At 38.7% G+C, this 26,909-nt stretch overlaps 1 protein-coding gene across 2 annotated transcripts in view; it reads left to right on the top strand.

The window, feature by feature from the left end:
• CDH12 (cadherin 12) overlaps window positions 1-26,909 on the top strand; it is a 370,514-nt gene that overhangs the window by 188,478 nt on the left and 155,127 nt on the right. For both annotated transcript variants that reach the window (XM_049824048.1, XM_049824047.1), the window contains exon 3: window positions 25,101-25,516. In XM_049824048.1, the coding sequence (XP_049680005.1) occupies window positions 25,286-25,516 (231 nt within the window). In that variant the 5' untranslated portion in view covers window positions 25,101-25,285. The remainder of the gene's footprint in view (window positions 1-25,100; window positions 25,517-26,909) is intronic.

The raw sequence follows: 26,909 nt of genomic DNA, 5'->3' as shown, positions 1-26,909 counted from the left end.
GGATACAAGAGAGTAGCTTATATTAAACAAAAGCAGCGAATTATACACAGTGCTATTAAAATGTAATTGTTATAAATAGAGGTTAGTCATCTACTCTCTAGGGGGGAGAAGAGTTCAGTAGTATTCATGACACAGTGCACCTGAATAATCAAGTTTCTTATTCTTTTCTACACAGAATAACTTCCCTTTAACACAATACACAATTTAGAATAGCCACAAATTATAACTCAACAAATAAACTGCTGTGCATTTTCTATAGATTGTAATCAACCTGGAAAATTGAAATGAAATGTAACTTTTTTTTAGTTTTTCTTTTTTCTTTTTCCTTTTTTTTTTTTTTTTTTTTTTTTTTCAGTGGATGGCTTTCCCTCACCAAAACCTCATTGGTTTGTGCTCTTATGGAGCTTCTAAGCTATTAAAGAAACTGGTGCTTTCAGATGCGTTCTTTTGGATTGTGTGGGCATTTCAAGGTTACGTGCACGACAGATCATAGAACCAAATGCAGGTTGCATGCTCTGTGCACGTGACTTTCTGCAACATGAAGGGATCAGCAAGACAGTCTTAGAAAGAAATCTCAGAAGCTGAGGAAAGCACTTGCTGTGTCAGGTCATGTACTTTTTAAGTAACAGTGTCAACTATTAATCCAATTTTGTATTCTCCGTGTGCAGTTTTTAAAAATGCTGTAACCTTTTCAATATGAACCTTTTGGGTTTTTAATCTGTCAGTTAAAGCCAAGAAGGACCAAGTTGACGTTGAAGGTACAGGGTTGGATTTAATGCAAATCCTAGCTCTGGTATATTCTGTTGCTTGTCCTGATGGATTTTTTCAGATCACCTCTCTCTACCTTTGGTTGTCTCTTTGTGAAATATAGTTGCTGTTATTCATATTCTGTGAGGATCTCTCAAGATGTTTTATTCATTAGTGCTCAGAAAGTCATGTGCTACAGTCTGAGGCATTTATTAATATGGTATATATAGGCGTATAAATGAACAGTCCTACTATATACACTGCTTAGTATTTGATGTATCACTAGTTTTTCGGTCTTTGGAAGATTATGAAAGCTACTTTTTATGTAGTAAATATACATTTTCTTTAATCTTTAAAAAGTTTGATATGCTTCATGTTCACCACCATCAAACTGTGCTGTAAATAACCATATTGCTGTATTATAAACCTCTTTCATTTGTGTTTTCGTTATATTAGTTACTAGTTCCACAAAAATGTTTGTTGTTTTTTGTGGGGTAGTTTGGGGTTTTTTCTTCCCAAACAGGAGAGAAAAAATTGTAAGCAAAGTTTTGTTTTGTTGTAATGTATGTTTCTTGGCTTGACCGCGTGACAGTTACTATGTGTCATGGTTTAACCAAAGCCGGCATCTAAGCACCACGCAGCTGCTCGCTCACTGCCCCACCACCACCAGTGGGATGGGGGGAGAGGATCGGGGGGAAAAAAGGTAAAACTTGTGGGTTGAGATAAGAACAGTTTAATAGAACACAAAGGAAGAAACTAATAATAATGATAATAATATGTAGTAGTAGTAATAATAATGATAATAAAAGTAAAGGACTGGACTGTACAAAACAAGTGAGGCACAATGCAATTGCTCACCACTTGCTGACTGATGCCCAGTTAGTTCTCAAGCAGCGATCTCCCCCCAGGCCAATCCCCCCCAGTTTATATATTGGGCATGACGTCCCATGGTGTGGAATACCCCGTTGGCCAGTTGGGGTCAGCTGTCCCAGCTGTGTCCTCTCTCAACTCCTTGTGCCCCTCCAGCCTTCTCGCTGGCTGGGCATCAGAAGCTGAAAAATCCTTGACTTGGTCTAAGCACTGCGTAGCAACAACTGAAAACATCAGTGTGTTATCAACATTCTTCTCGTACTGAACCCAAAACACAGCACTATACCACTATACCCGCTACTAGGAAGAAAGTTAACTCTATCCCAGCCGAAACCATGCTGTGTCAGGTGGGTTTTTTCCTCAGAAGTTGAGGAATAGAGTTCAGGGTAGCTGTAGGAAGATTTCTATTCACACGGTAGCTGTAAAGCTTATGGTAGAATTTCACTCGTGTCAGTACTTTCAGAAGGTGCTTACTGAGTGTGTTAGATGCAGGGGACACAAACTCTGTTTTTTTTATAATGGAAGCTCTGCCAAAAACTTACATGGTAAAAATTATGAACCTGCTTTTAATGAACAGCGTGCTGAGGAGGTCCATGGAAGGATGTTATACCACACAGAGAAGAAAGCTTAACAACCTCTGTTTGTGGAATATGAAAAAATCCTACCTACATCTTCTTCCAATGCAAAACTGAGTGGAGTATTATCCATTTTTCTTTCCACAACTGAAAAGATAGCAGAAAAATTCTCCTTGAAAGGATTATTATTTGTAGTGGGTACAAAAGACTGTAGTATGAAGGTCAAAGAATGAAGTTTCAGTTGCTTGTTATTTACAGATTTTTCAAAAGAATATTTTTACCTTTTTTTCTCTCTTTCCATTTTTACTTGTCTTTCCCCTGCTTGACTCTGACTGTTTCCAGTGTTTCAGCTTCTGAGCTGAGAAATGAGTTTGTGGAATGAGTGAGCACATGGTTTTGAACAGAGAAATCGGCAGAACCAAAAGCACCATCAGGAAAAATGGTCCATAGTGACCAAAGGCACATCACGCTGCTTACCCCCGGCACTGCGTGCTCACATCCCATTGTGCTTTGCAGCTGTTCTGAATAGAAGAAGTACTGGATGTCCTAGAACGTGTTATCTACAGTGACCATATGCAGAAAAAGGAGCCGTAGGAAATTTATAGGCTTTATAAGAAGCGTTCAAAGAATTGCAATTGCACTACATCGTTGAAGCAAATTTGTCCCAAATCCTTGATTAAATGACTGAAATTTGCAGCACTTAGTGTGTATAATATTTTTCAATTCTTTCTAATATAAGAATGAGAGAACTCAAGTATCAGTTTTTCAGGATATTAGGGACTTGAGGAGTTCATTTCAGGTGAAACTGACGTACATGGATTCTTTTTTTTTTTTTTTTTCCCTGCAAGCTACATTTTCTTCTTCTGAAATGCCATTTTTATGTGTCTCCAGTTCCTGTGATCACAAAGGTTTGTTTTGTCATTCATATCATTGCTCTAAAATGCATTTGACAGAAGTGGAAAGAAAAGTGGTAAATTATTTGTTGGGCGCATTTCAGCATAATTTTCAGAAATGTTTCCCCTCTTCTCCTTTTCCTTTTTCGTGATCAATTTTAGCAAAACAAAAGGGAGCTAATGAACTGAGAGACATGAATTATAACCAACTGACATGCCGTTGACTTCATGACTTATGTGGATGCAAAAGAAATTAAGATTTTTCACTAGCACCCAGTCCTCCTTGTGCTTCTTTTTCCTGATGTTTGCCCATCCTCTTTCTTTGTTGTTCGTAAGAAAAAATGGGGGTGGAAGTTGGGGTTACAGTTTAGCCTGAGCTGCTTCTTCCTTTCCTTTCCCCCCCCCTTTTTTTTGTGGTGCTGCAGGCTATGTGAATGCTGTACTTTTCAACTGTATGTTTCTAGCCTCTTTAATAAGCCTAAGCAGATTTTTGTGTCAGTTACATTGATAAAAATCTGTAACGATACCTTGCTTGTCCTTGGTGCTTGTCTAGATGTCTATCTGTGTACCTGAAATCCAGAATCTTTTATCTTTTATTTTTAAGGTCTGATCACGGATTGCTCGGGAGAAAAATCTCTTGTTGGCTCCGGCAGGCAAGTTTGCTAGATCCCAATTTCAGTTCGCTTACTGCCTGCTTAACAATGAAGTGTCGAGTTTGTTGGTGTTTATTGAGCTAAATGGTCTTAGGAAAAAAAGAAAAGGAAGGAAAAAAAGCAGCAAAATAAAAAAGACTCACATCATTGACTTGTAAGTGGCTTCAAATTTAGTAACAAAACAAATGCACAAATTCAGAGAGAAACATCCATAATGACAAAAATACTCAGTAGTTTACTGAAATATATTTACTGAAGAAGGTGGGACTATAAGAAAGTGATCTGAGATCAGAAACATTTTCTATCAGTTTGTCCCATTCCCCACATTGATTTTATTTCCCCCCCGAGCTCCAAAGTGCCTGTGTAAAGACAAAAAGCACATCTGCCTCCTTGAGAGGATTCTGTTTCAAGCGATGTCATAACCCACCCAGGTGCTCAAAGTGACATGTAAGACCTTCCCTACGCTTCTCCCTCCTCTACGGAATATTTCACGACAGAAGAGATGCGTTAGGCTCCTCCGGGTGATTTCTGCTCAGCCAAACTAATTCCATTATCTGTTAGTCATGTTTACATCAGGCTAACAGCTAATAACTCATGTGGAACTCTGTAACCATCTTTAATCTTGTTCTTCATCCAAGCCAGTGCTCCAGGAGCCTGGCTTTCACGGATTATTGATGGTGATGGGGAAGTGTCCTGTCAGGCTTCTGCTCACGGAGTCAGGAAGAGGCACAAGGTCAGCCCTTTCGGACCAGCTCTCGGGAGTGACATTCGGAAATCGCTGGTAGCCCCCTCCTGAGGGAAGGAGCGCCCTGTCTCATACGGAGTCTCAAAATAGTAATTGTTCTCACACGACCCATTACGTAGTCGAATTTTCGCTTCTGAAAAAGTTAGATGGACGTAGAGAAAATTGTGACTGATGAAAAGTCTGCTGTCAGCTCAGTGGCAGGCTGTTTATATCCAAGTGACTCTTTTTTTGTAGTAAAATGATCTTACAGAAGATTTCCGAACCCCAGTAGGCATACAGATGCCAAAGGATGCGCTCAGAAGGAAATAAAGCACGGATGACACATTGTGAAAAATTTACTTTTTAATACTTTTCTGACTGACTTAAACGATTCAGAGGACCAACAGTGTTACAGAGCATTAATTATGTTATATTAAATTGGTACAATGCTTATGTATGAGTGCTTGAAGGTATGAATAGGTACTCTAATTCTCACGTGTGTTTCTGTAGACAGCAAAAAATTATTAGTCTCAGTACAGTAATGTCAAATCACGGCTTTAACCTTGAACATTATTGGATAAGAGAGACTGAAGTAGGGAGAAGAACTTATTTAAGCAATTTCTATTCAACAGGGTAAATCTGCTCTATTGTTACAGTCAGTGTGAGGGGAGTGTAAGCAACTGCAGGGTAAGTGATCATGCTTTTCATCCTAGACAGCGCTCCAGAAGCCTGTCTTTCTCTGCTGAATAAAGATGAAGTGCAAGTATACAGCCAAGCTTCAGTTCGTGGAATTTGAACAAGGCCAAGAGCAGACCTTGTTAAGGAATCTGTAATTCATGCAGCCCTAAAATGCTGAACCTACTTATAGGGATGTTACTACTTCTGTGACTTATTTATTCTTTGTTTAAAAAAAACCCCAAACTACAAAAAAACCCCTCCACCACAATTATTTGGTCATGTAAGTCTGTCAGGAACAGAAAATAAAGTTTAGGAACAAAATCATCCCTGTACTACTTGCAGGTACTGTGTTCTGCGAGTCTCTTTTATCCATTCCAGTGTAAAATCTTCAAGGCTGAAACAGGCAACCAGATCCTTATCTTAAGAGGTGCCATGTCTGCAAACAGATAATGGTTAACTGAATAAACGGGAAAATATAGGGACGTAATGGGATCTGTGAACTTGTGGATTCTCTCTTGATCGAAGTGGAAAGCCATCGGCTAATTCAGTTAATGTTTAAAACTTGCCTGCATCACCATATTGTAAAGAACAATTACAAAATTATATGAATAGGCATAATGGACTTTAAAATCTTTTCAGCCGTTTGAGGTAGTCATTTAAATACAAAATCTCTTTTCTTCCCTTGTTTCTTTCAAAACTATTAATAGTTTTCTTCACAAGAATCTAGTTCATTATAAAATTGATAGCTGGTAAATAAACATTAGAGGCCAAATTCAGAATTCATTTAACGTTATAAAAAGCTAAAGTAATTTTGTACAACTCCACAAGTACTTGAGCTAAATGGTTTTGGTGTATGAAGTTGGCATTTTATTCATTATTCTTCCAAGTTGTTGGTTAGTAGCTATGGGACTGTGTGGGTTATATTTAGGCTTCAAAAGTTTTGTGAAGACTACAGAATGTAATTAAAATATGCAATAAGAACGTAGATCCAGATTCTAATCTCTACTAAGGCTATATTAAATGCAGAATAACGTGACTGATTTTCCTTGCATCACAAAACTGACGTTGGAAATTGGCACTTTTCAGCTCTGCACATTTTTTAATTAATGTAATCAGTTACTACCTTAGTGGATAAAAAATGAAATACAGAATGATATTCCTAATTCAGACAACTGGAAAAAAAAATAAATCATATGTGTAAAATATTTATTAAAAAAAAACCAAACAAAAACCAAACCCAAGGTCAAATGCAGTAAAGATTAAATTCTGATAAGCATTTTTCACTGGTTTTTGGTACAGAATGGAGTGTAATCTGTTTAAGACAATTATCTGTATTGTTTCCCTTTCTTAAATCAGAAGCACCAGGTTTTGGGTGGCAGTGATCTCGTAAGACAGAAATCTTAACTTACCGGCCTTTGACTCAAAGCAAGGACTTTCTGTTACTGTACCTAATGGGGAAAGGTGAGAGGAGAACACAAGTGACAAAGGGGATGACGAAAAGAAAGGCAAGCCTACGGGGCCCACGCGGGTTGCTTCGCCAGCCTCGATAGCTAGAGCAGGTGCGAGCATACAGGTTTGCCAAGAAACTTTGTGTTGACAGCATGATGGAAATTCATGCAAATAAGCGTTTCATGTCACAACTCGGCATTTGGTACATGAAAATTACGCTGATTTTATAAAATTAAACTGTCATTTTATGGAGAGAAATATTTAGAGCTGCTCTGTTACAGAATTCAATCATGTGAACATAAGTACAGGCTGCCTTCAGAATCTTTCCCTCCAAATCCTTGATCTTCCTGCCGGGTTCTCGGAATACTGTAGCCTCCTTTGTGTAACTCTTTCTGCTGCTGAGGCTTCTGTGCACGTAGCTGCCGAATTTCTGGAGTCTCCAATTTGTAAGGCCATTGCCCACCGTTGGGACATAGCTTTTACCTCTCTGCTAATACGATGTGTTAAACCACGTGGGCAGCTTGTGTTCTAGATTGAAAATTACTTTTATCGTTTTCTGTCTTTGCTTTGTCCGAGGGCATCTTGTAATCTCTCTTCCTCTTTTGCTTTCATCTCCCCCAACGGATAGCTCAAATTGGACTGTGCTCCATTTAATTTATGATAGCAGTGACTCCAGGATACAGAGCTACCGGTGTACTTAGTTTTTCACTTTTTTTGCTGGTGTTTTTGTTCATAAAGGTTTGCAAAGTTTCTGCTATTAAAAGAGTATGGAAAACAATTGTTATATAACACTACATCGTACTGGGTTTACAAGAAACCTTACCCTAGAATACTTTATTGTATTAAAATATATGGGGTTTTTTTCTGTTTAAAAATCCCTTTGAAAACAAACTTTGTTTTACAAATGTTCTTGGTTTCAACGTAGGGTTGATCTAAAAAACTGATAATCCTAAAAGGGAAGGAATCTTTCTTTCTTTCTTTCTTTTTTTTTTTTTTTTTTATTAGGAATAAAGCACAATTTACAAAGAAAATATGAAATTTCAAAATACTATATGAAAAGAAAATGTAATATTTTTTTAGTTTATGAGTTTTGAGGCCAATAGACTTTTTTTTCAATGTTGACTGTTTTCATTTCAAAATGTTTGGGTTTTAAAAGGTATTTTATGTCTGAAAACATCTATTTTGAAAAACTCTGAAAGGGAACAGCATTTTTAAAAACACTTCCTAATTTTGTTTCTAATTTTTTTTTTCTTCAGTTTTATGTGGTTTAACTTAGTTTAACCAACAATCCTATTTCTGATAGGAAGCTTTTCATATAAATTGTCAGTCATATTTACTTTTCAGCAAACAGTTGAAGGATGGTTCAGATCTAGAAGGTCAAAAAGAGAGAGCGTTCCACCTTATGATGTTTCTTACTTCATATAATCGTAGTAGAGTATATTATATATTACATCTAATTTCATTTTTTTTTGCTAGTGGATGCATGCCTCTTTTCTTTCTTTGCCTCCATTTTCTAAAAACTAAAAAGGAAGAACTTTTTAAAGTTACATTTGGGGATTTTCCTGTGAAGACCTATCTGATTAACTCTTCCAGTGAGTCCCCGAATCCCACAGTAAGAATATACACTACCAATAAGATGCCGTGTTGTGTGGGAGGTACATTCCCCCACCCCCTGCCCTGAAACCCTGATGCTGGTGATTAAATGTTACATATAAGAGAACTTCCATTGGGTTAACAGAGTCCACCACAGCAGTTGGCCTTAAGCTTCTCTGCTGTGACCAGAAATCAAAGCAGCAGTTCTACTGCTAAAATTGCCCTGGGAATAAGCGTCTTCTGCAATCCAGACTGACCCCACCATAGCGGCTGATGGGCTGTTTTCAGGGCTGAGATTTTTCATGGGCAGAAAGTTTCTGACTCGAGGAGGCACGTCAGCCTGTGACAGCTCTTGGGCTTTCTGGCCAGCTCCTGTTTGCAGAAACAGCAGACGTGCATCTCCTGGCATGCAGCAGCAGCTCTAACGCATCCGTATGGCTAACAAAAGTCATATTCTCTCCTGGTCACCACTGAATGCTGCGTCACCACGTGGGTGTTAAAAGAGAAATTTCATCTCATTCTGGTACAGTGAAGGAGTTATACCAAACTTGCCTTTTAAAGTGGTAGGTTTTTTATTTTATTTCTCATTGTTGTAATATAATAGCCTTACTAAAGCAGTATCAGAAGAAAAAAGAAAATGTCATGGAATAGTGTATGAAGAGATTGGCCATTTCAGATTGTTACTTGTCTTTTCTACTTCTGTCATGGTTTTTTTTTGAAATTTCTTGTCTTCTTTAAATCTCAGTAAGCATCCAGTTCTACTTTTTGCAGCTTTGAAGTTTTCTGGCCTTCTTACTTGTGCTGTATTTTTTGAGTACCCATTAAGAATTTGATAAACAAGGACTATTTCTTCCATTAATGACTGACTTTGCAAGAACGCAAAATGTGTATTAGCATCTATTGTGAGTGTTTGCAGTTTATCCATTCAGTCTTAAATTTTCATCAAATTATTCCTCCTGCACCCCCCTCTGTAGCCTCAAGAAGCTTCTGGGCCACACTAGCATTCGTTTTATTTCTTTTCCATGTCAAAATTGAATCTATAGTTCCAGTTCTGACAAGAGAAAGTTTAAAAATGAAGCATGGAATGTAGCAGTGCTACAGTAAGTGTTTTAAGTTTCAAAATAAATGTTACTGGCATACAGTCAAAATCACAGAAAAGTGCATATGAGTTTTGTACAGGAAGATTATACTCTTTGGGATAATGCATTATATTCAGGATTTTTTTCAGTGGAACAATACACTTCATTTTCTTATTTCCACATCTAGGCACTGGACCACTGCGCTTTGTGGAAAGTGGGAGATGTACTAAGTGGCTACTTTGTTGTTGGTTTTTTTCACTGGAGAACAGCAAGTCTATTGTTGAGAGTCTTTTCTGCAGTGTATATTCTATGGGAAGGGAAACTTGCATCTTAAAAAAATCTGAGGAAGTCATATCGTTGGTAGAGTCCTTCAGAAATGCTTACCCTGTATATAAATTTGGAAGAGGAAAGGATTTTTGTGCTGTATTGTGAAGGTTAAGTTATGTTAGTCAGCAGTCAGGTGGTTTTTCTGACAATTTACCACTCTTAGGCATGCCTGTAAGGAATACAGTTTCATTTTTCTTATGAGGCATATATACAAATATTTGTGTATATATGTGTGTGTGTTAGTATTTATGTATAAATATACGCATAGAAACAGCACAAAATAAAGGGAAATTTGTTGTCCTGAAATTTCTGGCCTAAAGACCAAAGCAAATGTAGTTGTCATGAAAGCTTTGTCCCACTTAGTGGGGAGATTGTATCATATGAATGATTGAAAATTATTTGATTTTTGAAATAAGTTGAAGAAAATTAGAGACCTGAGGGGTTTTCCTTGATTTCCTAGGAGGGAAAAAAAAAAAAAAAAAAAAATCAATAAGAGCTTGGTAGGAGAATTTGTAATACTTGGCTTTGGCTTTGCTCTGAGAAAAATAAACATTTTTTTTTTTTTTTTTTTTTTTCTTTGGGAGATGGAATGCTTAATCTTTGCAGAACAAAAGGGACATCTGGGAGGTGAAACTTTGCTACCTCCCTTAGGCTGAAAGAAACATCAACTCTGAAAGTCAATTAAAAAAAAAAAAAAAAGTCTTAGTTTTGCTGCAAATACTTGAAAAGACCCTAGTGTTCCTCAGAATCAGATTGGGCACAGTTTGGTCTCCCTGTTTCAAAGATCCCTTCAGACCGCAAGCGTGTGAACTAAAGCATCACTGAGGATGCTGCAAATTTTTCCCGTACTTACACAAGCAAACAAACCTTAAGTTTTAACGTGGCGTATGGTCCAGCCTCCTGTACAAACTGATCATGACAAGAGATATTGTCCCCTATGCTAATACGTATCTAAAATCTTGTCCCGATTTTCCGAAGTACTCTGCGCACACAACCTCTGAAGCAGACCTCTTTAATCCAGGCGTCTTGAACTTCATGTCGTGTGTTAGCCGTTGCATTTTAACAAGTCCTCTCTCTTCCCTTTGCCCTCCTCTAAATGCTAGTTCTGAAGTTTCCTATGGCAGATGAGAGAGGGAGATAGGGAAGGCGATTAATGAGCGAGCAGTAAAGGGGCGAGTTGGTCAAGGCGTTGCCAGGCTGGAGCGCTGGTGCTGTATTTTGTTCCTCAGTTGCGTCACTTGAGCCGGTTAGCCACCTGGGCTGCTGCACGGTTGCTGACACTCATCTGCGTATTTACGGGGCAATTAGCAATTCCCCGCACCTTGTCTGCAGGTTCACTTACATAATTGTGGTGTGGTTATTTCTCAGTAATAGTAAAATATTAAAGTCTCCGTAATCTGGCTGGAAGCTCTTATTTGCATAACTCTTATGCAGGTTGTTTGTGAACAAGGGCTGAGTAGGTAGGTCTTTTTCATTGATTAGCTGAGAGCCATTTTAGCCACCTTATTAAGAAATAATTACAATAATTCTTTCTGCTCTGATTGTCTGCTGCTCACAGGAGCTACTGCCCTGCCAACTACTGCCCCAGATGCTAACCAGTTAAATATTTAATTATCATTAGTGATGCTTGAATACCGTAATGATGGCTACCACAGGTAACAGAGAGGTGGAGCTTTTTTCACTGAGCTGGGAATGGCCTTCAGAAGGCACAGTACTTTCTGTGGTTGGGGGGGTATGTATCCTGGAGGACGAACCGCTTGTTCCATGTTAACAGCACACCTGAACCTTGGAAGCTTATTTTTTCTTTTTGTTTCCTGCGGTGACAATAGATTTGTTTCTGAGCTTTCCGTCAGTACACAAACAAGTATAGCAGAAACATCGTGATAAATACTCATACATACACATCTGAGATCAATCATTCTGGGGTGAAAAAGGGGACTTTCCAAACATTTGGCAAAACAGAGGGGAAAAAAACAGGGATAGCCCCCTTCCCCAGTTTTATCAAAATATAGTTAAGGCTCTCGAGTGGGTGAATTTAGTGCCAGTCGAGGTTTTGAACTGCTCAACGGGGACTCTGTTTCACAGAGGTCAGGCCAGAGGTGTGTCCGCTGGGCTCCCGTCTGGTCTCTCTCTTGCTTTGGTCCTCACCAGAAATTCCTTTCTGTCTCTGTCCGAATGAAGGAGCAGGTAAATAGGTGGAAACACCTCCGACACTTTAGCAGATGCTCAGGTATACAGGGTTGCAAGTGGTGAATCGGTGAAAAATTCTCGTTGATCACGTAAGTTTGTTGCATTATGTTTTGTCTGCAAAACCAAAGGAGTAGTAAAGCCAACGGTGGTCGACATCATCTCGAAAGTAAAACTTTATTCAATTTCCAAGTTGCAAGGTTTGGGTTTTAATGCTCTTTAATGCCACAAACCATATAAAAATGTGTATTTGTATCAAAAGGGGTAAAAACAAAGAATTGTTTTACTTCTTTTTGAAATGGAAAATAAGATTCTTCCTGGGGATAAAAACCTCCCAGGAATTTCAAAAGCTCTAACATCAGAGAAAATTTTAGCAAAAGTGAGGCAAAGTCATAAAAGCAGTTCAGCTGGAATTTCTCTAAGCGATAAGCTTTTACTGTCTTTCATTTCATCACTTGCTTTTAACACCTTCCTAACATGCAGCAAAGCAAATACTTGATTTTATGGTGAATTAATTGTTCACTTTATATTTCTGACTAATCTGTCATAAAATGGTGAGAAATAATTTTACCGTCTCTGTTAGAGAAAGGTAGGAAGCTGAGTACCTTTTTAAAGAATATTAGAGACAAAAACGAATTAATTTACATATTTTTTTATAAAGCTCACTGTGCAAACTGAGCTTTCTTTAATTACATATGAAGATTATCCAGAAAACAATTGTGTCACCAGACAAAGTTTGTTTATTATGTTTATGATATAGTATGGCTCCAAAGCATTAAAATTTAGAGCTTTATATGAAAAAAAATCATATAAATATATTGGGTATCATAGGTGAGCTAATCCTTTTTGTTCACTAGATTAAAATGCTATCTTCCAGATAGCATTTCTTTAGTGCATTTAATATCTATTAAATATTTGGATGTTTATTGCTATTAATTTGTAAGTCTTTAGAGTACAGAGCATATTTGGTTCCTTGAAAGCATTCTAAGGATTTCACCAGGCACTCGGAAGTCTGTAGTGGCTCTCAAAAATCAAACTACTTTATTTAGAAGCATAGAAGGTACACCTATATTTTGGGCTCCCATGTTAACAAATGCAATTACTAGTAATAATAAATAGAGGCTAATGCATTTATAAAGAAGGAATTGGGAAATTAATTGAAAAGTGGACTATAACCATCTCTAAAATTCCTTGGGACTTTGAAAGGCTACTTTTGTAGGAGGAAGAGAAGAGGGCTTGACAAAGGAGGGAGTTTATTTTGGCTCACCTACTGGCTTGGCGTGAACAACAAAAGCTGCCTTCGTGGAGAGACTTGGTCATAGTGCTTGTGGGTGAAGCTTTGAAACTCCAGAAAACCAGAAGGCGCCTGCTGCTAATGAACAGAGCAAGGAAGATTTACCCTCAGCGGAGCGGGACCAGGCTGGGACAAGCACAGATCCGTGGGGCCTGATGGGATCCGTCTGTGAATGCTGTGAGAGCTGGCTGATGTCATTGCAAGGCCCCTCTCAGTTAACTTTGAAAGGTCATGACAATCAGGAGAGGTTCACGAGGACATCAAATGTCACCTGTGTCTTCAGGAAGGGCAAGAAGGAAGATGTGGGGAACTACAGGCCAGTCAGCCTCACCTAAGTCCCTGGGAAAGTAATGAAGCCCTGGAAATCATTTCCAAACCCGTGAAAGACAAGAAAGTGGCTGAGAGTAGTCAGTGTGGATTTACAAAGGAGAAATCATGCCAAACCGACCTGGTAGCCTTCTAGAATGAGGTGACTAGCGTGGGGCATGAGGGGAGAGTAGTGGATGTTGTTTACCTTGACTTCAAAATGGCTTTTCACACTGTCTGGCAAACATCTTCATAGAAAAGCTGATGAAGTAGAGATTAGATAAGCAGACAGCGAGGTGGATCAAAAACTTAGAGAATGGCCAGACCATTGGAACAGGTTGCCCTGAGAGGTCGTGGGGTCTCTGTCTGTGGAGAAATTCAAAACCCAACTGGAGATGGTGGTGGGCAGCCTGCTGTAGCTGACCCTGCTTGAGCTGGGGGGTTGGACTAGGTGGACTCCAGATGAGCAGAACCGCACAGCGGGTCACGCTTGACCACACATCAGAAGTTACATCGGGGGGGAATATGTGTTTATTTCCACCAAAAAGCTCCCTCTGGGGTTTCTCGGTGCAGAGTATTAGCCTGCATTTCTACCTGGACAAAACGTGTATCTCTTTGGGCTGTGTCCTCTAGTAAGGTTAATTCACTCATTTTAGGGAAGTATTTGATTTAGGTTGCTCCAGACTATATGTGTCAATCTTTTTACCTTGAGGCCTGAAGGTATTTTTTTAGTACAATAGGACTGTGCCCTTAGCGGTTACAATATATCTGATTGATTGGCTGCAGTCTGTAATACTGCAGGTATGACATTATCCTCTCTCCATAATGCTGTTCTTTGTGAGTTCAGCTGAGGTGCAATTTCATCAGGGACTATTTCAGCACTTTGTTTCACTGAGCTTAACCTTAAAAAGGCATTATTGATTTCCTATCTAAACCACAGTTTTGCAAACTGCAGTAACTAGACAAATTTATGCTTATTATAAAAAATAGAAGAAATATATGCAATAAACAAGCTGCTCATTACGTTTCTTGAACTAAGTTATATAAATCATAAACCACCTGTCCACTATACAGTTGCGTTTTTACTGTAGCATGGAGGAAGCTCAGGCAAAAGTAGGGGAAAAACTTTGCTTAAATTGCAAACACAAAAGAAAAACAAACCACTGCCTTTTATGAAGATTGAGGATATTGGGTGTAATAGTTTTAGAAAACATGTGCTTTATTTTAGTTAATACTGTTTTATCTGTGTATTAAAATAATTCAAAGCAGGATGTCAGGGGAAAAGCATAATAAGGTGATATGGTTTCTATTCTAAGTTAAATCAGTGCTAACTGAAAGTCATGTATGACTCTCTTGGACATTTTTGTTTCCAAAAAAAAAGTGTTTTTGAAATTGTAAATAAGCTTGCAAACATTGATGAGATTTTGCATTTCACAGTGTTGTCTATTTCCTGTATTTTTTGTGATGCTGGGAGATGGGGCATGTTTGTACAAACAAGAAAACAGAGACAAAAGGATACTTGCCTTTAGTTTATTAAATTAAACCAGAGACTTCCATGACTGAAATTATGAAAATATATTCACACCAGTTAATAGAGACCCACTTGTGTACCATATGGGGAAAAAAGGGGTCAGTGACAGGAAGCCTCCAATAATTTATGTGGCTCAGTGTGAGTGTTACACAGATGACAAGACCTGTCGCTCTTCTAATATATTATTTTCTTGTCCTTTTAATTTAAAATTTAGAAGGCTAGGAAAGAATCTGAAAGGAAGATTATTTTCATAAATAGGATTTGCATTTATTTCTCTGGACAAGACAGATAAGGCTGCAGTAGTAAGTGTCACTGAAATGAGCCCTCTATTTCCTCCTGCACCACCTCATCTGTCGTCTGCGTTGGGCCATAATTACTGAAATTCACAGCAGGCATATGTTATAAAATTAGTCAATTCATTAGTCTTGAATTTGGGAAATGAACAATCACACACGAGAGACATGAGGATTTAGAAAGATGAAAGTCAGGCAAGAATATTGCTTTATCTTTTTGAGAGACTGTACACAAAATGCCTTGTGGTTGCTTTTAACATCTCTGAGTTTAATCACTGACTTAGGTTGGGAACACTTCCACATTGACTGGAGAGTGGAAGGTTTTACTCGAGTGAAAGTTTTCTTGAGAAGACACTAGCTATTCACAGACAGCTCTGATATTTGGTGGGTTTTCATGAAACACATCTGGTTCTGAACAACAAAAACCAAATGAAGATTGCTTTGGCTGAAGTTATTTATAGGCGCTGTACTCTGCAGTTAGAATAGTTGGTGGTGGTCTGAGAGTCTGCCTCAGTTGCTGTGATGACCTTATATTCCCGTGCTGTAACGGTGGGCAAAACAAAGAAAACTGTTTTAAAGACTAGAATTAGAAGCTCTAGAGTTACTGTTTCTGATGTTTTAAAACCCACGAAGGATTTTTTTTTTTTTTTTTTTTGTCAGTTCATCAATGATCACAAAAGAGACATAGGCCCATTACAACTGCTGGTCCTAACAGCGTATGTAGGTAGGGTGAGAACAAGTCAAAAGAAGTTGTGAAAAGAGATAAATTACTAAGCGTAAGGTTTACTGAGTATTGGAGTAAGCCCAGTGTAAACTAGGTGATTCCAGAATATTGAGAGGGCTGAGCTGAATGTTCTCACAGTTAAGAAAATTGATGGCTTATCTCTCAGTCCTGTTGTCTCTGGTACTACCTGTTAATATTCACAAGATTAATGGCTTGAATCTTGCTGGGCAAAACTGCCGTCATTTTTTCCTCAGGAGGGTACCGTCCTCTGAAATTACATAATTCAGTACTGTTAGCACAAATCTATTAACCTTTCAGAAGACCAAAAATGTAACAGTTGGGCTGAAAGTTGAGCTATGGATTTCCATAATCTATTATGGAAAGGAATATTAAGGATAAATACCTCTTAATACTATGGTGAGGGAGACCGAGACATTTAAATTTATTTTATCCAAATTGCAATACTTGGCAATAGGAGACATATTTTTAATTTTAAGTATCTAAGGTTATACACCGAGTTTGTATTAATCAATAATTGTGCCATTATATATACACAGTATACAAACAAATGGCTGCAAGGACTCATTTAAAAATATCGACCTTGAGTTAGTTTTGTAATTTAGTATATTTATGTAGTCCTTCTAGCAAAAGAAACCATAACAGATAGTATCAAATTTATTATAATCAGAGTCTGACCAACAGCAGAAAGTCTTTCAATAATGGGATCTTAACTAAAGTATGTTTGCAATCTGAAGTGATTGACAGAATTCTTGACAGGTCGGGAAAAACAGAAATACCTTAAGGAATAACAAAATGGTATGTTATAGAGCACATTAAAATGTGCTCATATTCATTTCAGTATCCTGTGTTACTTAAAAAATTATAAATATATTTGAGTTGCAGCCTGAGATTTGTCAGTTCTTCCCTTACATATATTGCTAATGTGTTGAAATGTTTTGATTCATTTGCCTTTCTCTCCTTTCCCCCATCTCAGGGTATTCATTCAAAAAAAAACATAGAAGGACAGTAGAATGAAGAATGGTTTCCTGGCTGTCCATGCTTTAGCATTGACATTGACAGATTCCTACCAGAAATGAAAATGTTTGTAATTTATCAAAAATAAAGATTCTAGATCATTGACAAAGTAGGTATAGATTCACCATAGTACTTTGCTGAGACAAGACCAACATAACATGATACAAGACAGAATAAAAATAAAATTGATGATGTTACTTCATCATCTGACCATCTTCCTAAAGTAAAGGAAACTTTGTGCTATTCTAAGTCAGTTTGTTTCTTAATTTCGGCCAATGATTAAACTGTAGAGCTGTGTTGCGTATTTACAGAGCAGTACTGGCCTGGATTTGAATCTCACCAAACTAAAAATTAATTTTTAATCTGTAGTGAAAATTTCATTTTACTGAGTTAACTTTCAAAAGTTCAGTGAACTGTGGAGCCTTTCACATTGGCTGATTTTTATAATGAAAGATTCAGTCTTTTTTTTAGAAAAAAGATTATCTCCCTGATATTCTTATGCATGTTTGTGAGCTAGACATGATAATTTCCCATGTAGAGGATGATGTCTCAGAGGCTTCTATTTAGTCATAAATGATCTCCTGTAAGTATTGCTAATGATGACAGGGCTGACACAATACTTATAAATAGTTGCATACAGAACCAGTTTATGGTTTTGCAGTCACAAAGAATATTTTTATATTGCTTTTTGTCATTACTTTTTCTATAACCCTCAGCATTGTACAGCTATGCTTTTTTGGAAGTATGTATGATTTGATTGTGTTATGTTACCAAACTCTCTTAAGTAATCACTTTTTTTATATGCTGAAAGGCAATTATTAAAGCATGTCTGTGGAGCTATAATACTTTTATTACTGTAGTGCTTAGAAATGCCAAACATAATTAGACTCCTCTCCAATGTTAGGCACTTCATAAATATGTTTATTGGACACTGGTATAGTATATCACATATTTTTTGTGCTGTAATATATCTTTGTGGCAACCTTCCTATGAATGTGCTACAAGGGCAGTCATACTCGAAGATCAGGGACATCATTCTCATCTCACTTTGGTTTTATGCCAGTAAAAACTCAATAGAGTATTCCAGATCCATATTAGTATCACTCCTGATATGTATAGGCATAACTGACACTAGAATTGAACTCTTACCTCAGTATAGAAAATCAGCTCTGCAAATAACCATTGAATAGAGAGAGGGGGTGTCTTTGGCAGTCAAATCCAAAAATCACAGCCTTAATCAAACTCATATTTTTCTTGCCAAGTTGAATAATTAGTAACTTTATATCAAGCAAAATATTTGACATGAAATACTAGGATTTGGGGGCTTTTGTAATAGAATTTAACAAAAGGAGAGCTAAAGTCACCTTACTGCAGGAGAAAGGCGGTCATCTGCTTGTCCAGTAGTTCAGTCAGTGCAGTTCTCCTCCAGATGGTGACATATATCTTCCAGAAATACCAAGATTCATCTTCCATTTGTGCATTTTCTACCTATATTTCTCTCATTTTATCAGAGTGCTCTCATCACTAAGCTACAGAACATTTGGGGTTGGCATAGGGTATTGGGTTTCTGTTCCTCCTGTTCATCATCAACTTCATATTAACAACAACGAAAGTAGGGAGTGAGATTCAGGTATTCAACTTCATGAGGGATTAATCTGTCTAACTAGAGAGCCATTCTAGGTTTCTGTGCTGGTTTTGGCTGGGGTAGAGTTAATTTTTTTCATAGTAGCTGGTATGGGGCTGCGGTTTGGATTTGTGCTGGAAGCAGTGTTGTTAACACAGGGATGGTCTGGTTATCGCTGAGCAGTACTTGCAGAGTGAAGGGCTTTTTTGCTTCTCACCCCACCCCTGCAGCGAGGAGGCTGGTGGGGCACAAGAAGTAGAGCCACTGATTTTTTTCCTACCCCATGAGAGTTACCTGGGATGGATTCCAGATGTTACACTTGGCAAATGGGGTTTGTGGCTGCAGAGGTGGGATGTGCTCAGTCACTCTGTTGAAACTCTTCCGACTTGTAGGATGGAGAGATTGAGAATTACTCTCCTTGGTAGTTTGAGGTTTCTAATCTGTTTGCTTGTAATCTCCCTCCTAGCTCCCATTTTGATGTTAGCAAGTAGTTCTTACCCTAACTAAAAAAAGACAAGGTGGAAAAAAGGTGGAAAAAAGGAAGAATTAGTGTTCTTTCCACAGTGTCTAGATAGGTTGTGAAGCTCAAGGAAGTCAAACTCACAAAAAGATTTGGACATCTAGAGTCCAATCAAATGGGAATTCTTTAACTAAATACCTTTGAGAATATTAGCCTAACTGATTTGCCTAAGGTCAGAGAAAGAAAACATATCAAGGTGAGAGATGAACTGAGGTTTTCCATATCCTTTTACTGTTCCTTTAACCACAAGATATATCATCTCAAATGCTTTAGCAGTTAATTTTAATAGATACTGACAGCATAGACTTTTTTCCTCTTGTTGTATTTTCTTATTTCAAGATATTGCAGAGAAGCGAGGTTAGACGGTCAGCTATTACACCATATCCACAGTTATAGATCTTAGCTGGCTTTCCATCTGTCATGGATCAACCATTTTACAGTACTGCCAAGTTTTTTCAAACCTCTTTACGGGTAAGAAGATGGTTGCTCTACATTGGCTGTTGTTTCACATAAGCAAAAGCATTCTCTATGCTGATAGATTTATGATCAAGGTGGCTGCAGAAATGTTCCCACCATTAGTGCATAATGGATACCTTGTCAGTAGGCAATTTGCCTCCATTCACGGGGGGGCAATTATCAGCTTAGCTGGACTGAAGACAGGTTTGAGTGCTTCATGGAGCTTTGGTGTTTCTTGCTTGTCTGCATGTGACAGTAGCACATCTGCAGTCTGATCCAAGTAGATGCTTCATACGGATCTGCACTGGTTTTGGCTGGGGTAGAGTTAATCTTCTTCATAGTAGCTGGTATGGGGCTGTGGGTTGGATTTGTGCTGGAAACAGCGTTGATAACACAGGGGTGTTTCCGTTACTGCTGAGCAGTGCTTACGCAGAGTCAAGGTCTTTTCTGCGTCTCCCCCCACGCCACCAGCGAGGAGGCTGGGGGGGCACAAGGAGTTGGGAGGGGACACAGCCGGGCCAGCTGACCCCGACTGACCCAAGGGATATTCCAGACCATAGGACGTCATGCTCAGGATATAAAGCTGGGGGAAGAAGGAGTTATGTTGGGAGTTACGGCATTTGTCTTCCCCCGTAACTGTTATGCGTGCTGGAGCCCTGCTTTCCTGGAGATGGCCTGCCCATGGGAAGTAGCGAATGAACTTCTTATCTTGCTTTACTTACATGTGCAGCTTTGGCTTTCCCTGTTAAACTGTCGTTTTTTCAACCCATGAGATTTCTCACTTTTACCCTTCTCATTTTCTCCCCGTCCCATCCCAGAGAGGAGTGAGCGAGCGGCTGGGTAGGGCTGAGCTGCCTGCTGGGGTTAAGCCAAGGCAAGATCAAAGATCATTTAGAGATTCCTTTCAAAGACTTCTCTAAATCAGGCCTTACGTGCATAAAAGCGATTGCAGGGGATGTACGGCTCTCCTCTTTATAAGGGGTAACCTTTGCCAAGCTGGGTGAGGTGATTTGTGCCTGCAGTGGCGAGGCTCCCTTTGATTAAGGGTGATTGCAGCAGTAATGGCATGCATCAGTTTTGCTATTCTGAAAACATTCCTTTGCTCAGGCTGCTCAGATTAATGGCAGTATAATCCAGGTCAGTATCAAAATTCTTGCGGGAGCACCATTTATACTGTATTTTGTTATTCTCAATAAATAATCTTAGTAGTGATCTTTAGTTCATCGTTTGCATTTCATGAGTTTCTAAGCCTGCAGTTTTGGGGACAGAGTAAATAGGATCAAGATTTCTTAATTATTGTGTTTTAACAGATTGTCCGTGCTTGCTGCTGGGTCACTTGGCTTTTTCAAACTAGGGAGATAAATAAATGTAATCTTAGTTTATAAAAGCATGCGTGGGGGTAAGTTCATACAGGCTCTCCCTCTGTGGCTCTCTTTATGGGTTAATTAAGTCACGCATAATGGTACTTAAATCCATATAAGATAGTCTGGAGAAATGCCTACCAACAGCTAATCTTGAAAAAAAAAGCATGATCTAAGAAAAATCTGGCCTTCTGTACTTTCATATTGTATGGGGAAGAGATGCATTGAGGGTGCACGTCTGTGCACAACTTTCTAAGTATCTCTTTATGAGCATCAGAGGAAATAAATCCTTAAAAAATGTATGAAATATGGCTAAATGCTCTGACTGGTTTTCTAAATCCTTACCTCCTAGCCCTCATAGCAGTTTTCCAGGCACATTTATATAAGGGTGCAAGATTTAAATGTCTAACGGGCATATGACAACATAAAAACAGCGAGACAGGTTTAGGCATCCTGGCTGGAAGACTAACACATAGCTTAAAAAGAAAACGCGAAACAATAAACACAGACTAAAGGAAAATCAGTCTTAGCCTTTGAATTGCTGTACAAGTTCCAGCTGTGTTATTAAATATATTCCATCAGGCTTCCTCCAAAGCCAGCAATGAAATGCCAGGGAAGGGGAGGTGGTGGTTTGAGACCCTCTGCCTCGGTTTCTTACTGCGCAAGTGTCACGCAGCGGCAAGCTGGGGGGGTTCTCCTCGATGCTGAAGTACTGGACTCTCAAATATTGGCCTTGTAATTGTTGGGCTTTAAATTAAAAAAAAAAAAGAAAATTCTTCACGGTGCACACTTGTACAGCTGCTGAGGGCATCTGTGCTGCCATCCTGTACTGCACCACCTATTAGCCTCCCATTTTTCTCTGACCCTCCCATTCCTCCGCTTTTTGAAGCTGCAGGGAATGAAGCAAGCGCTGGTGTTGCTCTTTCCTGACTCTGCAGCGTGCGTTCTGGAGGGCAGTCCGCGAGGCCGACAGAGAAGGGGTTAAAGTGCTCTGTGTTTTGCACTTGGTTACTAACCGTCCAGCCAAGGGGGAATTGTTCTCCTTTCACTGAAGTCCTTCAATCTCTTTGCATTACTTTTGGTGCTGTATAACATTTTAAAAGCTCCCTGACTGACAGACATGGCCGGAGGCAGAGCTCTGCTGGGAGAACTGTAATGTGCAGAGCCTCCTCAGCAAAGAGCAGTGGTATAGCAGTTAAATTGAATACAGCGTGATTTTGGGGTTTATGAAGCAGCGCAGGCTATCCCACCACTTTTTCATGTTGTTTATTTCCAGTTCACATCTGTGGCTGGGCAATTCAAAAGGATACTTTGAGTTCTTTGTTTGATTTTTTTTTTTTTTTTTGCTATGTTTCATGGTTACTATGATTTTGCCATAAAAACTAGGCATGAACCCTGCAACTGTGGGTCAAGAGAAGTACAGGAGTTTGGAATTCTTGGAACTGAATTATGGATGAACACAGTCTGAACCTGGTGTTATATACCGTTGAATGCGTTGAAGAGAGAAGCACAAAAAGTCACGTGAACTGTTAAGTAAAACAAGCTGTTAATAGAAAAGCATACCAAATAAATTGAGTGCAGTTTTCTAGTGTGGTAGGGTCCTGTCTTAAAGCTTCTTTGCTGGAATAAAAGCCATAGAATAGAAATGATACTGCAGGTGGGAAGTTTGTACCCATTGTTTCTAAGAATATTTTGCTCTAGATGAAAAAAATTGAAATGTCTTGAGCACAACTTGGAACTATTTTTTTAAGGATCATGAGCAGGTAGGAGTTCTTCTCTCATTTTTAATCCTTTCTGAAGCTAGAATTAAAACACTCACTCGCACTAGATACCTTTTCACCCCATTTTTTTACTGTCTTTTTTATTAAGACCTAAAACATAGCCTTTCTAATCAGAACAGAAAATCTTGCCCTAAATCTAGAATGGGAAGCGCAGTTATTTTTCTGGGGTGGTTTTTCTCTTCAAACCTTCTTAGATTTTCCTGGCTCCCAGTTATAAATCCTTTCTATTTAGATACTTTAGCATGTACCCAACAAATAAGAATTTCTATGTTATTTATTGTTATGGATAGTAATAATATTATTCATAAGGAAAATATAACCTTTGGCAGTGTTTGAAAATGAAATATATATGTGGTTAGGTACTTTACTGTTTCTTCTTTTCTGAGGTCCATATCGCGTCATTGATTTTTAAGTAGAACTCTTTATTGATTTGGTAGAAACTTCTGCTTAAAAATCAATGACACAATATGGCCCTAACAAAGTGGTGAATTCCATAGTGATATAAATTGTATTTTTGTTTTTAAAATGTAAAACGCATCCATCTTAAATCCTACAAGCAGTATTTCTCGTACCTGACAACCAGCAGACCACAGAGTAGGCTGGCACTTCTTTCCTAGGCTGCAGGACTTAATGAGACAAGATTATTAGTTTATTCTTAAGTCTTCAATCCACAGTGGGATTTAAAATTTGTTAGCATAGAACTGTGGTTTATGGAAATGTTAGTTATCAGAAAACAGCTTCGATCTCCTTCTATTCAAGTTCGTGCAACGTGCAGCCTGCCAGTCATCCGCCCCTAATGAAGAGCAGCCGCGGAAGGGAAAGTGGGTTTGTCCAACAGAAGTCCTGGGCCCCATGAAAGTGTGAGGGTTCAGTTTTACCGCCTGCATCAGGGCCAGCGTAGGCAAGGATAGCTTCCTGAAAGCCATTAAGCCATTCTCTCTATTAAAAGAAAGATCAATGGCTTGGAAGAGTGGGGAAAAATAAACGCTGAAGTCTTCATCTTGCCTCAGTACTTACTGCTGCCCACCTGAAAATGAATGTAGATGGTGCGTGGTTGTTTATTGTCTAAATCTAGAGTAGCTCCATTTGTTTCAGCATGCATTCCATAGCTTTAGCAGTCTTCACGGTGTCTTTACTGCCGGCTGGGTCACAGCATTTTTAGGTGGTGTGAGTGCTCATTTTCACCAGCTTTTATTGCTGCTGAATTTGGTGCAAAGTTGCAAATGACAGCTAGAGCTACATTTTATTGAACTTGTTTCGTATGCCATAATATTTAAATATTTACATCCCTAATAGTTAAACATTTACATCCTTTAGCACTGTCATCTTATTAATTACACACAATGAATCAGACCATTTCATAAATACAAAAAGAAAGCACCTCTGTTAATTATACTGTGGTTAGAAAACACAGTATATTTTCCTATCTGTCTTTCTGTTAAAATGGTCTGTGCTGGTATAAACAGAGGAATGTGAGAGCATAACAATTCCTTTAGGTTCTTTTTTTTTTTTCTTCTTCTTTGCTGATGGCATTTGGCTGCTACAAGGATCACCACAGTTTTAATTGTCACCTTGATGTGATAGTTCTGTCTCAGCCCTGTAGTTAGTTAGCACTGATTTATTTTTAATCTGTGTACCTGGCATTTGTCAGTATAAATGAGTGTCATTGCCTGATCTTACTGGCTTCTGTGTTGTTTCATTTTCTACGCTGACTGCATTTCTACCCTTTTCTCCAGATATCAGGACTGCATTTTTTTTAATGCACTTTACAGTAGTCCTGAAGAACAACACAGCTATCATTTTGATACAAGGCTTGTTGTGAGAAGAGAACGCCAGTCACAGGCTTTCTGTTGTGTGTTGGTGGCTTTGCGGTATTTAGCTGTATAGGCACTATTTCCCATTTTTTTATTTCCCGTGGAATTCATACAAATCTATCCTCCAGAGTCCAAGGTTCAGTATAAACTTTGTCCAAGTCCACCCATAGACAGAAGGGGATGCTTCTGGCAGAGACAAGCAAAGCATTCCAGCTCTGGACAGTAGGACTCGAGAGTGGGTGCTCTCTTCTCCAATATTTTCTGTGTAAATCCGGCACGAATATTTTTGACATCACTGACGGGTAACGGTTTTGTCCGGTAACGGGGTCATAAAGCAAAGGCTATGGGCCTGTCCTCAGACAGACACAAAGGTATTGCTAAGCAGAGCAAGAATAAGCTATTCCTGTAATAACTGTACAATGTTCTAGAGCAGCTCAGTGCTACAATCAAAATAGCAATCTCCTTTAAAACTGTGATTCCTAATCTTTTTCTCTGTCTCTGGAAACTAACTAGGTGTGAGAATTTTGATGAACGCTTCAATGTAATTTTATGTAATTTGATGTTGCCATGTAAATCTCTTTTATAGGTCCCTTTAGATGGAATTTAATGCGGCAAAAACCTTGTCATCAGAAGGATTAATGCCTGCATTAGCATTTCTGCAATAAAATCAGAAGCTAAGTGGTGGAGGCCACAGACACCTCAAACCTGGATTCCTCTGCTCTGCATTAAGTGCTGGAGTTTTTATTACTTGCTGTAGGGAAGCCGTTGCCAATGCTTACAAGGAACTGCTTCTCCCTGCTTCTCTGGGTCCTGTTTGATGGAGGTCTCCTAACGCCACTGCATCCGCAACCGCAACAGACTTTAGAAGCAGAGCCAAGAGAAAATGTTGTCCCAGTGCCAGGGAGGAGGTCATCTGCCCAGCGAGTCAAGCGAGGCTGGGTGTGGAATCAATTTTTTGTGCTGGAGGAGTACATGGGCTCCGAACCTCAGTATGTGGGAAAGGTAATTTTTTACTCTTTCTTTAAAAGTTGAAATGACACAGACAAATAGTGAAATGTGCTATAATCGTGTACCTGTTCCTGGTGGGGCAAATCTTCAACTGACAGTAGTTCCCCCCGTTCATCCCCTTCACCGTTCAGCCTCTCATATAGCCACTATAGATGTTACTATCCTTTGTAGTGCACAAGTTTATAACATTTACCTTCTATCTTTGTCTGTTTGTCTTATTTCCTTATCCTTGGCTTTGGAGTGAAACAAAACCACTGTGAGTTCTGAGATAAGTTTGTGGTGCACGACTGACTTTAATTGAATCTACTGTAATAGCATACTTGATTTGTAGCAACAAATGTCAGACAGATATCAGAGATAAGACTTAAACCAGAAATCTCTAGCCCAGAATGCACAGTCATTTCTGTGATTGGTATGGTTACTCCAAGTCAGTTTTCAGCTAACGAAGATACCTGCTTTTTGCTCTGTAGTCTTATGCCTCAGTATCATTTGCTTTTATTTCTGATTGTTCAGATTGTTTTCAAGTATGTTTTATTGCTTCATAATTCAAACTCTTGCATTATAGCTATTATACCCTGTGTGCAGACATGCACGCTCACACATGCAGACAATTTATGCAAGTCTCTCATTATATGAACATGGGGTTTGTAATAGGGGGTAAGTAATTTTATAGCCAGCTGTTCAAGGGGGGTGGGGGGTGAATTTAGATAACAGAATTTTCAGAAAGAAAAGCTGAAACGACCTGAAAAAAATAGTAGCACAGTATATAATTGGTTGCTATGTATAATTTCCTGTTTAAGTAAAGGCCCTTACTCAAATGAAAATAAGAGGTCAGGGATTCATTTCCTGGGCCCCAAATGCCACTTCCCTAGACAGTGAGGTTCAAATTCACCTACCATAAAAATGAGGCATCACACTTTGGTTTTTACTTTAATACCATGCTTTAACTTTTTTAAATGTAAAAACTGAGAATGTGGTGCTTTTTTCTAAATATAAATAAAATTCACAGAAAACTAATTTTCCTTCCCGGCCCTCCAGGAAACTATTCTGAGTAGAGGATGTATGAATAAAACAGCAAAAGACTACATGTTGTTTGCTAGATGATTTGACAAACCAGCCAAAAATGTACTTGGATATTACACATGTAGGCATTAGTGTTAAGCGCTAAAACTTACTAGTCAAAACAATTCACAAAGCAGTATGTTTATATCACAAAGATAATGAGTTTGTTTTACAGTCTGAAGAGAGGGGGATCACATAATGAAAAATTACACCTTTGTGACACCCAGTTGATACAAATTACACTTTCTCTAAGACATATCTTTCTTCCGGCCACTCGCTAAAGATACAAATGAGGACTGTAATCACATTCGATGCTGTAGCACAG

This window comes from Accipiter gentilis, chromosome 20, assembly GCF_929443795.1.
Source record: "Accipiter gentilis chromosome 20, bAccGen1.1, whole genome shotgun sequence".
NCBI classification, from domain to species: Eukaryota; Metazoa; Chordata; class Aves; order Accipitriformes; family Accipitridae; genus Astur; species Astur gentilis.
The sequence above is the reverse complement of the archived record's forward strand: the minus strand, read 5'-3'. Positions and strand labels throughout refer to the sequence as shown.